Below are 13,972 nucleotides of genomic sequence, written 5' to 3'. Positions count from 1 at the left end.
TTTTCTCTGCTATATCATGATGCCAATAGATTACATAGAAACTGTAACATCTATAGAAAAATGTTCACAAACTCTCCAGATTAAATGAAAAGTAAATTTTAAAAGTTTCAGAGTAAATAGAGCCTCAAGAAGTCTTACCAGGTTTCATTGTTTCCACATAAACTGTGTAGAATTTTCCAGGTTGAGATTTATTGATCTTTCAAGTTTGGGGCAAATTATTTTATTTTACCTTGTCTCTACAGGTACGTAATTTTTGCAGTTTTACAGTAAATATATGTTATTTTTCTTAATTCACAATCTGAATTTTCAAAAAATCCTAGTTGTGATTCTCAGAATCCTCCTAAGATTTGTCACCGATTTGTAATTGAAAGTGGTACTCAAAACCCAGGTGAAACCATTGTATGAAATAGATTTTTCACTTCTGCTTTAATTTGGGTTGTTGTGGTTTTATTTTTAATTTCTTATCCTGGTCAGCTGATAATAGTGTGTGACCAATCCATTTTTTTTCATTTCTGTGACCTAGCTGTAGATTGCTACTTTACCTTGTTTCCCTAAATAGAAGCAAGCTTTATAAAAGATTTGGGACAAGTTTTTATGATTCAAGTCTTTTCTAGTTGCTGTGTGAATTATTTTTTACATTTTGTCAACATTTGTTTTACATGTTGTCTCAGAGACTGCCTGAACAAGATACTGCAGTTTTCTTGGCAACATTTTTCAGTGTTTGGCCATTGTTTCCTTTCTAAGGCTGAGAGAAAGTGACTGCTCCAAGAGCCCCCAGCTGGCTGTATGACAAAGATAGTACAGTACTAGAAATCAGGTCTCCCAGTTTCTAGCCTGCTTACCCTAACCACTTTTCAGAATGAAATCTGTCCAGCCTGACAGTTTGCACTGCTTTTCTAACTATTTGGTTTCCTGGTGGAGGTCATGTTTTTGTATCACTATTAATTGTAAAGGTACATTATGATGCAATAGATAATTTTAAAATTATATTAATATTAGATCAGATATGGTACTCTATGTTAGGACTATAAAAATCAAACATGGTTTATAATGGATATTAAATTTGTCATAAAATACAAAACTTACAGTCAAACATATTTTTATTCGTGTCTTTCATTAAAAAGGTGTAAATAATTCTGCAAAGTAAAAAAGCTAGGTGGCAAATACAGTAGAGCTAAAAGTTTCAAGAAACCATGCTTTTTATAGAAACTGAAAATTCTTAGTATAGATTTCTATACAAATTGTAGAGCAGGAATTCCATTAAAATATAAACCATGTACTATATACAGATAATCCTCACTTAACAATGGTAAATTGGAACCATGAAATTTCTGTAACCAAGCTATATGGTTATGAAACATGATGTGACATGATGACATGGCTTAATAGCAGAAATACTGGCACTTCCAATTGCTGATATTAAGTGACCACTGTGGTCATTAAGTGAGAGCATAATGCGATTGCTGTATGCAACCTGCCGGCTTTCCGATTAACTTTGCTTGTGGAAACCAGCAAAAAAGGTCACTAATGGCGATCACATGACTGCAAGGATATTACAACGTCGTAGTTGTGAACTAGGTGTCCAGATCGTGATCATGTAACAGTAAGGATGCTGCAACTTACGTAAGTATGATGGCCATTTGTAACTATGACTTATTCAGCACTCTTGTAAATTTGAATGGTTGCAAAATAAATGGTTGTTAAGTGAGAACTCACCTGTAGCTTCAGGTAAATATTTGTATAAAAAACATAGTATTGTATAATCATTCCTTATGAAAAGCACACAAGTCATTGTCTTCCACAAGCAGTTTTATCCCCTTTCTAATATTGAGACATTTTACCATTTTAGAATAGCACCTCCCAACCATTATAATAGAGTCATATCTTGACACTCAACTGCTTCAAAACTCTTCAAATTTGGTGTTCAACACATTTTGAAGCAGAAAACTTGTCCCAGCACTCATCTTTCACCCGGTATTCGATGCATAGGGACGCATTGCTGACATCGGCTGCCTCGTGACTCGTTATTTCTTCCAGCCGAAATAGCGGGTCACATGGTAAGTTGTGATTTTCTTGGTACCCGTTATTTTTAATATTCATCACATCTTCCAGAACAAATTATTGACAAGTATCAAAGTACCACTTTATTATGATATAATAAAAGATATAGTTAAAGTCATTTGCATAATTTATTTAATTTTAATTTTTAAAACTCATTTAAACTTGTAATCATTTGAAAGAAAAAAGTCTGGTATGTGTCACATGAAGACATCTATTACTACTACTGCTACATCTCCTTGGAATGTTGTTATACAGGTTTCTTCCATATAGCTCTGAAATTAGTGGATTTCAAGTCATGATATTGTTTCCTGTTTATAATTTGTGTTCTTCGTAAACAAATGTACAAAGTGATTGCGTTAACAATTAAAACTTTACTTACAAATAATTAAAAGCTTTAATACTGCCTAGGGCATATTGTAAACTTCCGGTCCCATAGTTAATGTGATACCCACTTAAAGACATAACATTTGTAAAATATAAACTTATTTGTGTAGCTATAAAAAGAAAAGTTCCTGATCCTATGAGTTTCTGAATGTTAGAGTAACATGCCTTTCTGAACACACAATTACTTTGAAATAGAGTCTGCTTATGATTACTCAGCAGTGACTAATATTTGTGTTCAGAGATAATTTACATTTCCAAGATTTTGATACAGGATCTATTATTCCTGATATGGACCCTTTTTCACAATAAAACTTGTTTGTGTATCATACTTAATTCTTTTTCATTTAATAAAGCGATATATACTTGTTTGAGGAGCTGCAAGATTTTGGTGTTTTCAACTTCATGTATTTAGAAGCAAATAACATGTTGCATTATTATTAGGGCTACGTAACACTTTATATTCAATTCCAAATGACAGCTTTGGAACATTGGGAATATGAACATAGCACTCGTCTGCAACTTATTAAAACAACTGGGTTTTTTTCAGATTTTTTTCCCCAAGTTTCATTTACAATTCAAAACACTGTATAGGCCTTTCATACAAATGGGCATAGGTTTGGGCAAAAGCAGTGTATGTTTCCATTATAAAAATGCAATGTAATGTGGCTGAAATAAGGGAAGCTTAACTTTGGAAGGTATACTGTCTCTCATCATACTGAAATTTTCTTTTGTACATGTATTTGTGTTTGGAGAAGGAAAAATATATTTTATGCACATTTAAAAGCATAGGTTCTTTATCAATATAAATGTATGAAAGGTTGATGTTTAAAAGTTTTACTCCATCAGTTATGGTTTTTGTAACAAAATGGATGCAGATATCTTGTCCCAGCACTCATCTTTCACCCGGTATTCGATGCATAGGGACGCATTGCTGACATCGGCTGCCTCGTGACTCGTTATTTCTTCCAGCCGAAATAGCGGGTCACATGGTAAGTTGTGATTTTCTTGGTACCCGTTATTTTTAATATTCATCACATCTTCCAGAACAAATTATTGACAAGTATCAAAGTACCACTTTATTATGATATAATAAAAGATATAGTTAAAGTCATTTGCATAATTTATTTAATTTTAATTTTTAAAACTCATTTAAACTTGTAATCATTTGAAAGAAAAAAGTCTGGTATGTGTCACATGAAGACATCTATTACTACTACTGCTACATCTCCTTGGAATGTTGTTATACAGGTTTCTTCCATATAGCTCTGAAATTAGTGGATTTCAAGTCATGATATTGTTTCCTGTTTATAATTTGTGTTCTTCGTAAACAAATGTACAAAGTGATTGCGTTAACAATTAAAACTTTACTTACAAATAATTAAAAGCTTTAATACTGCCTAGGGCATATTGTAAACTTCCGGTCCCATAGTTAATGTGATACCCACTTAAAGACATAACATTTGTAAAATATAAACTTATTTGTGTAGCTATAAAAAGAAAAGTTCCTGATCCTATGAGTTTCTGAATGTTAGAGTAACATGCCTTTCTGAACACACAATTACTTTGAAATAGAGTCTGCTTATGATTACTCAGCAGTGACTAATATTTGTGTTCAGAGATAATTTACATTTCCAAGATTTTGATACAGGATCTATTATTCCTGATATGGACCCTTTTTCACAATAAAACTTGTTTGTGTATCATACTTAATTCTTTTTCATTTAATAAAGCGATATATACTTGTTTGAGAAGCTGCAAGATTTTGGTGTTTTCAACTTCATGTATTTAGAAGCAAATAACATGTTGCATTATTATTAGGGCTACGTAACACTTTATATTCAATTCCAAATGACTGCTTTGGAACATTGGGAATATGAACATAGCACTCGTCTGCAACTTATTAAAACAACTGGTTTTTTTTCAGATTTTTTTTCCCAAGTTTCATTTACAATTCAAAACACTGTATAGGCCTTTCATACAAATGGGCATAGGTTTGGGCAAAAGCAGTGTATGTTTCCATTATAAAAATGCAATGTAATGTGGCTGAAATAAGGGAAGCTTAACTTTGGAAGGTATACTGTCTCTCATCATACTGAAATTTTCTTTTGTACATGTATTTGTGTTTGGAGAAGGAAAAATATATTTTATGCACATTTAAAAGCATAGGTTCTTTATCAATATAAATGTATGAAAGGTTGATGTTTAAAAGTTTTACTCCATCAGTTATGGTTTTTGTAACAAAATGGATGCAGATATCTGTGTGCTTTATTACATTCATAAAGCAATTACATCATGAAACAGGAGAAAGTTATGCTGAAGTTTTGCTGCTGCTGCTGTTTTTCTGGGCTTCCCAATAGCTAAGAGGATCCTCTTGAACAATGCAACAGTGAGGCAGGATCTGGAGACTTGTTTTGTTTTATTGATTTAGTAACTTTCATTATCATAAATCAGAATAATCATTGCCGGAGTCCCAAGGCTTCAGTTTGTGCTCTATGTTTCCCTGAACATTACTAAGCAGTAGTAAGGTTATGATTGCTAATAAATATGAATGCTTGAAGCTGTTATCATTTCTTTTGTATTTAAAAATTAAGCCTATGATACTACTGCTGTTAGCTGAATGTGGGGTTGAGTTTCAGGAATAGTTACAACTATGAAGTCTGGCAGTGACTGGTTACAAGTATCTGAAGTAATCTTTACAGCCCTACTCGCATTTTTTTAAAGGAAGAGTGACTGCTCTAAAGCTTTGAGTTTAGCACCATGCTTGCTCTTCAGGCAAATATGGTACCACCAGTGGCATTGTGGTGGATAATGCTGAAAAAGGAAGTAGTGCTATGGGAGGATCTCTTCCCTCTATATAAGCAGAGGAGGTGATTATCATAAAAGTTTAGAAAGGAAATGGTAGTAACATTTCTGCCAATCAATTCTTCTTTGCTGGGGACTGGAGGTAAAGATGCGGAGCAAGAGAAGCTGCCGCTTCTGAATCTGAATCAGTGACAAATGGTATTAATATGGAACCAATGTTGCAGCAAATTATCTGCTATCACCAAGGCCAGCAGCATACTATGGGCCAAAGAATAGCATATTGTATGCCAGCAGCATACTGTGAGCCAAATGATAGCATATTGTACTTGAAGATCTATGCTGTGTTATCTAGGACTACTTTGAGACCTGGATCTTCAGGGGAAAAGACATTGGATTGATATTGGAAATTTTAAGCATCTCTTTAGATATAAACCAGTTGTCCTTTACTCTTCTGAAGCATCAAGCAGCTCATGTTTTCATCTAGTGACAAAGTAGCCACCTTGAAGCTGGTCTGAAAGTATCCTATATAGTAAGTGCTATTGCACAGATAATGGCTTTGTGTGACCAGCTGTTCAACGTGGTGGAGGATGCTAAATTCCAGAAGCAATTCCATCTGATTTACTGTGATTATCAGATTCCTTCAAGCAACTACTTCAGTAATGGTTGAGCCCAAAACCTTTTGAGCAAGTGTAGTGGGGAGGAAGGGTTAGAACTGCCACAAGCAGTAAGTCTGGACATTTAGTCTTTAACTCAGTCTAGGTGAGATTATGTATACATTTTTAACTTCTCTCTGTGTACTAGTAGGGGTGGGATGAGAATGGACATGGAGAATAGGTCTAACCATGTAGACGTTTATCAGGAATAGTTTGTTGATATCAGTTGTATTGTTTTATTCAACTAAGTTGGTCCTTGCATTATCTGAGTTGCAGTGGGTTTGATCCACCTTCTCTATCCTGCCCACTCTCCCTCAATCCTATTGAGATGACCTACTTGTCAGCATTGTTACTGAACTGTAATCTTGACCTGTTTGGTCCAACATAGAGGTTGTCCTCAACTTGCAACCATTTATTTAATGACCAAAATTACAATGGCACTGAAAAAAGTGACTTGACTGTCATTCACACGACTGTTGCAGCATGCCCATGGTCAAATGATCAAAATTTGTATGCTTAGCAACTGGCATGTATTTAGGATGGTTAAAGTGTCCCAGGATCATGTAATCATCTTTTGCAACCTTCTGACAAGTAAAGTCAGTGAGAGACCATATTCACTTAACAACCATGTTATTAACTTAACTGCAGTGATTCATTTAACTGTGTCAAAAGTCACAAAATGAGGCATAACTCACAATTGTCTTGCTTTGAAATGGAAGTTTTGGGCTCAAATGTGGTTGTAAGTTGAGGACTACCAATAGCGAACTGGCTCAGAGGCCCCATGTATTCATAGTGTCCATATGTGCAGCAATGGAGACAGTACCCTGTCAGTAGCAAACTTCATTGCCCAGATGGAAGAAAAAAGAGGACTATGCTTCCATAATTAGTAGGCTAGTGCTTGAGTGCCTGGAGTATAAGCTATGGTTGATTTTTGTAAAAATGCATGTGAGAAATCTGGGTTTCTTATGGATGGTTTAAAAAAAACCCTGTAACATGAAACAGAATTTAAATGGAAAACTAGAAAATAATGAATGACTTGTTTTTCAAAGCTATCCCGTTAGTGAACATGTGTCTCATTACAAATAGGAAACAAAACTTAACTTCAGTAATATTGCTAAGCTGTTTCAGATTGGCCACACTTTGGCAGAATGAGATCCTAAAATGCTTTCAAGCATTTCAGCTATGGAACACAGTGAGATTCAGAACAAGCCTTTAAGATTAATACAAATATGTATAACTACTAGCAAAGACACAAAAAACCTGCAGTTATTTGCAGCTTTCTAGCTACTCTCTGGACATTTTCAGCCCTAGTAGCTTTAACTTAGCTTTTTGACATTTAGAGCAACAACCTTCCCTAAGAGTATAAACATTTTTATTGATAGGAACGACACAGAAAGATAAGCTAACTGTTTTCCTTTAGATTTTTATGCATGAAACATTCACTTCCTGTCCTGTCCTTATGGAGAGGTTCCAGAGAATCAATTTATTCATCAGTTTCTTGGTCTTGTTATGGTTGTCGACTCTCACGAAAGCTTTAGTTTACCATATCCCTTCCTGAAGTCTGATTTTTGTTTATTGGTGATAACATTATAAAATGAGCTTATATTAAGATCAGTTTGCAGAGGAACATACAATATGAGCATTTAAATATGGATAGTTAGAAATTGGACAAAGATAATTCAGGCTTCCATCACTCTTTAATTTGAATGACCTCTAACAAATATAAATCGGTACATCTTTTCAGTAATTGAGGCTTTTCTAACCACCCATTTATCATGAAAGAGTACCAATTTCTAATTTGTTTTTATAGAAAAGTGTTTTTTCAAAGCTATCCCGTTAGTGAACATGTGTCTCATTACAAATAGGAAACAAAACTTAACTTCAGTAATATTGCTAAGCTGTTTCAGATTGGCCACACTTTGGCAGAATGAGATCCTAAAATGCTTTCAAGCATTTCAGCTATGGAACACAGTGAGATTCAGAACAAGCCTTTAAGATTAATACAAATATGTATAACTATTAGCAAAGACACAAAAAACCTGCAGTTATTTGCAGCTTTCTAGCTACTCTCTGGACATTTTCAGCCCTAGTAGCTTTAACTTAGCTTTTTGACATTTAGAGCAACAACCTTCCCTAAGAGTATAAACATTTTTATTGATAGGAACGACACAGAAAGATAAGCTAACTGTTTTCCTTTAGATTTTTATGCATGAAACATTCACTTCCTGTCCTGTCCTTATGGAGAGAGGTTCCAGAGAATCAATTTATTCATCAGTTTCTTGGTCTTGTTATGGTTGTCGACTCTGCGAAAGCTTTAGTTTACCATATCCCTTCCCTGAAGTCTGATTTTTTGTTTATTGGTGATAACATTATAAAATGAGCTTATATTAAGATCAGTTTGCAGAGGAACATACAATATGAGCATTTAAATATGGATAGTTAGAAATTGGACAAAGATAATTCAGGCTTCCATCACTCTTTAATTTGAATGACCTCTAACAAATATAAATCGGTACATCTTTTCAGTAATTGAGGCTTTTCAAACCACCCATTTATCATGAAAGAGTACCAATTTCTATTTGTTTTTTATAGAAAAGTGTTTTTTTTCCAAACACACATACAAACAAACTACATTTTTTCTGAACAGAGTATTGGCGGAGTCAAAATTTATACTGCTTTTAGTTTTCTCCAACACCATTTTATATATTTCTCTTTTAGGCATAAAATTCTCTCTCTCTTTTTTTATTTGCATTTATATACCGCCCTTCTACGAAGACTCAGGGCGGCTTACACTATGTTAAGCAATAGTCTTCATCCATTTGTATATTATATACAAAGTCAACTTATTGCCCCCAACAATCTGGGTCCTCATTTTACCTACCTTATAAAGGATGGAAGGCTGAGTCAACCTTGGGCCTGGTGGGACTTGAACTTGCAGTAATTGCAAGCAGCTGTGTTAATAACAGACTGTCTTAGCAGTCTGAGCCACCAGAGGCCCTGGTGGCCTCTAATTTTTTATTTTATTTTCCGTCTATTTCTTCTGGTATATAAACAGTATTACCATTCACCCTAATCTCTAATCTTAATCAATTTTTCTTTTTCCATCCCTCTCTACTTTTTTCAAGTTGAAACCCTTTAAATTTTATCCCTTTAAATTAAAGACAGTCATTTTTCTAAAATCTAAACCTAATTCTAAATTATCTTTTTCAAATGTTCTCCCATTACTCCCTTTTCACAATATGATATAATTTCTATTTCTAAAGGACAAGTAAAAAGGTGTATATATCTTGTTTAGGTTCAAATGTTTTCTGAAATTTCAGTCAGCCTTTTCTCCCCACCTGATCTGCTGCTTTCTGTCATGTCAGAAGATGAAGTTTTTGCTGCTGCAACAAAAATATCTAGAATATCTGGAAGATGGTAAAGTTTTGGAAGCACTTCAAGTTCTGCGTGGTGAGTTGACACCACTGAAGTACAACACTGAGCGCATTCACATCCTTAGTGGGTAAGTATTTTATACTGAAATTTTATGCATACTTCTATTAGACCTGCATTGTCGGATGCCAAGCATAGGGCAAGTCTGTGGAGATGCTTAGGAAGCAAACGTATCCTGTTATCTGGGAACAATTTGATCTTGTTGGATTTAAGTAGATGGACTGTAGTACTTCCTGTGAATTAGATCCATATTCCTCTTGGCTGGCCGAGACCGCTTGGGGGGTGGGGGGTCATAGTTTCCAAGTGACAGTGAATTCATCCTTGATTGAAGCAGTGTTTCCAGCTTCTTCCTGAACCAGGAGCTCTTGTTTCAATCACTCACATCATTTACATACTTGAATTTGAGTTTCATATTTTTATAGTAATTTAAACTACTTAGGTAATAAATGTATTTGAATTTTGCAGATTAAATTTTTTCCTCATGCATTAAAGCATGCTTAAGATTTAGACTCCTATGTTAAACAGCCCCTTCATTAAATCAGTCTCTTGTTTCTGACTATATAGAAGCTTTACCCTGAGCATTGATTCTTATCAATTTAGTATATAGTTCCAGACTGCTTAATCCTTGTGTTTCTTTTCAATATACAGATATCTCATGTGTAGTCATCCAGAAGACTTGCGCACTAAAGCAGAATGGGAAGGAAAAGGAACAACGTCTAGATCTAAACTTTTGGACAAGCTCCAAAGTAAGAAAACATAGTTTCAAAAGGATACATATATCTCTATCTAGATTTCCAGCATATTTCATTCTGAACAGACAAATCTTGATCTGAAAGTATAAATTCATGAGATAATTTGTACCTGTAAAGGGAAGGTGGTTGATAGACTACACTGAAGTGGCAGTTTCCCAGGAAGAGTGAGGGGGAAGGGACAAGACAAGAGGCAACACAGACTAGAGTTGGATAAGAGGAAGAGAGAGAGGAAGGATAGCCACTCCCTAAAATCTCCCCAAGTATATCTGTTAGAGGAGAGTAGAATAGGTTTAGTTTAGTAAGATTCTGACTTGGTGTGAGCAAATGAAGAACTGAACTTTGGATGGATTGTTCCATATCATTCTTGGGCTGGGCCTGACAATTAATTATTGTTAGTCGGTTTTTGTTTTGCATTTGCATTTATACCCCACCCTTCTACGAAGACTCAGGGCGGCTTACACTATGTTAAGCAATAGTCTTCATCCATTTTGTATATTATATACAAAGTCAACTTACTGCCTCCAACAATCTGGGTCCTCATTTTACCTACCTTATAAAGGATGGAAGGCTGAGTCAACCTTGGGCCTGGTGGGATTTGAACCTGCAATAATTGTTTTCACTTCAGTGCGCATAAAGATAGAGTAAAACTAACTACGTGTTTTTATGCTATCAAATTAGGTGTTATTTTTCCCAGTAGAATGGAGAAATGCATAATTCTTTTCTGAAATATTCCCACTTTTACAATTCCTTAATCTGTTTTGGAGAGTTGGGAGATTCTTGGGCAGATTGGGACGTGTTAGAGAGTAAAGAGTGCAGTGAAGAAGAAAATGCCATTATGTGAACAAAATCTTACAGAATGATAATATTGAATTTGTTATCTAGGCGATTTTGGCTTAAATACGTTAGACATGTATATGGAAAATATATTTCACAAATTTGTTTTTTTTTTAATGAATTGATTGCACTGAAATTGCTTTTTTATTTATTTAAGCTTACCTACCCCCATCAGTGATGCTCCCCCCAAGGCGTCTGCAGAATCTGCTACGTCAAGCTGTAGAGCTACAACGGGACCGGTGCCTCTATCACAATACTAAACTTGATAATAATCTAGAATCTGTATCACTACTCATAGACCATGTTTGCAATAGGTGAGATAATTTTTTTTTAATTTTAAGGGCTATGGTAATACCTTTTAATGCAACAAAATTACTTTTAATTTTAAACAATTAAAAGTAATTAACTTGTGATGTTCTATTTTTTCCCAGTTTTACGCAAGTAAGTATTCAGGGTGGCTAACAATATAAAAATTTAGTGTTTTAAATTATATTCAACAATTTAAAAAATAAACATTGTATATTTTTGTTTGAGTATATAGTAAGTGCAGGAAAAACATCTTACCTAGCCAGTTTACTTTTTGAAGAATATTGCATTTTTACAAATGTACTAAGGATCAGCTTGAAAGCACAGTAATAAAGATGTAGAACTACAGTATATAGGCTTTATATCCTGATTCACTGACCATAAGATATTTGTTAACCACATTTATCTGAAATAGTTAAGAATGTCTGAATTCTGCCTTTTGCAGAAAGTGGTGATTTTCACTTAAAGCTAATAGTGGTCTCCTGTAATATTAAGTTAGAAGCGAGTTTCACTTAATGAAGTTTCCTTCCATCAAACAATATGACAAAGACTGCAGACAAAGATTTCAGTTTTTTAAAACGGAGAATGGTAACATGAATGGCAGTTCTTCACACATTTAATATGCATTATGTTAAATCCTATTGAACTCAGGAAGATCCAGGCAGCCTTGCTGTATGCAGGATTGCAAGAATAGATTCCTCTATCAGACTTTTAAGTGGTAAGTTAGAAATGAAGCTTGGGGGACAAGGCTTTATTTCAGAAATTCTTAATTTTCAAAATATATGTAAGGATACTTTCTATAAATCTGAAAATTCATAAAAATAAATCGGTGAGGCTAGTTTTTCAGTGAGGCTTGAGTCTGATCAATTGAGAAATGCAAAATATTTGAAAGACCACTCTGCGAAGTGTAGATAACATACCAAATATCATATTGTTCTCTGGTCATAGCTGCATGCTTAATTGCTTTGTTTTGGAGTCTCAGCAATTGCATTGACAGACATGCACAGACAATCTTAGAAAACCCCCAGAGTTGTTGCTTTAGCCTTTCTGGAGCATGGAGCTGCCTCCGTGCTTCCAAGAGGGGTGTTTTACTCATGCCAACATGGTTTGCAAAGTGTTCTTTCAAATGCATTGAATACCCTTCTTATTACAACTGAGGCCATACTTGTCTTCATATTTTCAAGAAGTTGATTCAGAGCTCATGTCAGGAGTCATGACTTGAGGTGAAGGTAGGAAGGTTTATAATAAAAAACATACTCAGGCATTTTCACCAACCGATTTTGAAAGTTGGTTATATTTTAAACCTATTTTATCTTGCATCCTGAGAGGCTGTCTTTGAAACAACTACAGTTTCATGGCCCTTTGGATCCTGGTCATATTTGGCAGTCCCTGTATCTATCTGCACAAAGAGTATGACAAGTAGGAAAAAAATGAGATAGGAAAACAAGATATTTGATAAGCATTTATAATATGTTTTTTTTCCTTTTTGTGCATGCAATAGTAATCATTTGCCTGATGCTAATATGGATATTTATAGTGGTGAAAGAATATTTGTGAACCTTTAGTGCTATCTGCAATCCTGAATTTGGCCTAGAGTGTAATCAAAGCTTCATCTAAGTCTAATAGAGAGATGTTAATTAAATAAATATAGGATAAAATAATGTACTGTCTCATATCTTCATTGAACACATTATTTCTAACTATAGAATATTTACCATCATGGGAAAAACATGTAAAACTGTAATAAAACAGCTCTGTTTAAATGGATCAGTGGAATGAGATTGTTATTGATTGATTAGTTTTATAGGGCCATCCAACTCTAACAGTGTGATTGGGTAGCATACAACAAAACAAAACAAAACCAGTGAGATTATCAGATATGATTTTGAACAGTTTCCCCATTACACACACACACACACACGAAATGATTGTGGCCTTACCTTAAGTGGGCAGTTTATGCAAGATAGCCTAAAATGTAAATAAGTACTGCACAATGTAATTATATGTATATTCTATAGTTTCTATAGCTGCTCTATCTCAATCAATGACGCTCAGTGGCTTACAATTCCAAAACTATAAAAAAAAGCATTTTAAAAACACCAAAAATGTATTTCCAAAATGATGTGCAAACTTGATTAGCTGGTACAAGAAACATTGGGCTGAAGTCATTATTGCTAAAGGAAATGTCACCAGTTATTAAATCTGATGCATTGCATACTTCTTTTCAACAAAGATGAAGTTGGTTCAGTATGTTCAGTGGAGACATGATATTCTATGCTTTCTTATTCATTGTTTAATTAGACTCTCTTTACTGATGAATAAAAAACTCAGTTCAATTTGTAGGTCACAGTCTGCAAGAGGATGGGTTGTTCTAAAAGTTCACAAACTTGGTATCCATTTTATATTAGTTCACATAAAACTGAAACTTTTTCTATATAATTGTTTGTTTTTTTAGGAAACATTTTCCATGTTATACTCAGCAGATACTTACAGAGCACTGTAATGAAGTATGGTTCTGTAAATTCTCCAATGATGGCACTAAACTAGCAACAGGATCCAAGGATACAACTGTTATTATTTGGCAGGTTGACCCTGTAAGTATTGTTCTATATGGTAAACTTTTTCCATAAAATTAAATGCTTTTTTCCTCTGTTTGATTTCCGCGTCCTACGTCATTTTTAAATACCTTAACATGGTTCTGTTTGCATGCATTTTTGCCTTAAGCTTTTATCTGTTTAATTTATTCTT

The 13,972-nt window shown here is 34.4% G+C and overlaps 1 protein-coding gene across 1 annotated transcript in view; it reads left to right on the top strand.

The window, feature by feature from the left end:
- The window catches only part of WDR26 (WD repeat domain 26), a 38,391-nt gene that overhangs the window by 9,727 nt on the left and 14,692 nt on the right, over window positions 1–13,972 (top strand). The window contains exons 4-7 of the mRNA XM_058165511.1: window positions 9,266–9,402; window positions 9,981–10,078; window positions 11,076–11,232; window positions 13,680–13,818. Coding sequence (XP_058021494.1) covers window positions 9,266–9,402; window positions 9,981–10,078; window positions 11,076–11,232; window positions 13,680–13,818 — 531 coding nt within the window. The remainder of the gene's footprint in view (window positions 1–9,265; window positions 9,403–9,980; window positions 10,079–11,075; window positions 11,233–13,679; window positions 13,819–13,972) is intronic.

Source organism: Ahaetulla prasina, chromosome 1 (genome assembly GCF_028640845.1).
Source record: "Ahaetulla prasina isolate Xishuangbanna chromosome 1, ASM2864084v1, whole genome shotgun sequence".
Lineage (NCBI taxonomy): Eukaryota > Metazoa > Chordata > Lepidosauria > Squamata > Colubridae > Ahaetulla > Ahaetulla prasina.
Note: the sequence above shows the minus strand (reverse complement) of the source record. Positions and strands in the feature narration are given on the sequence as shown.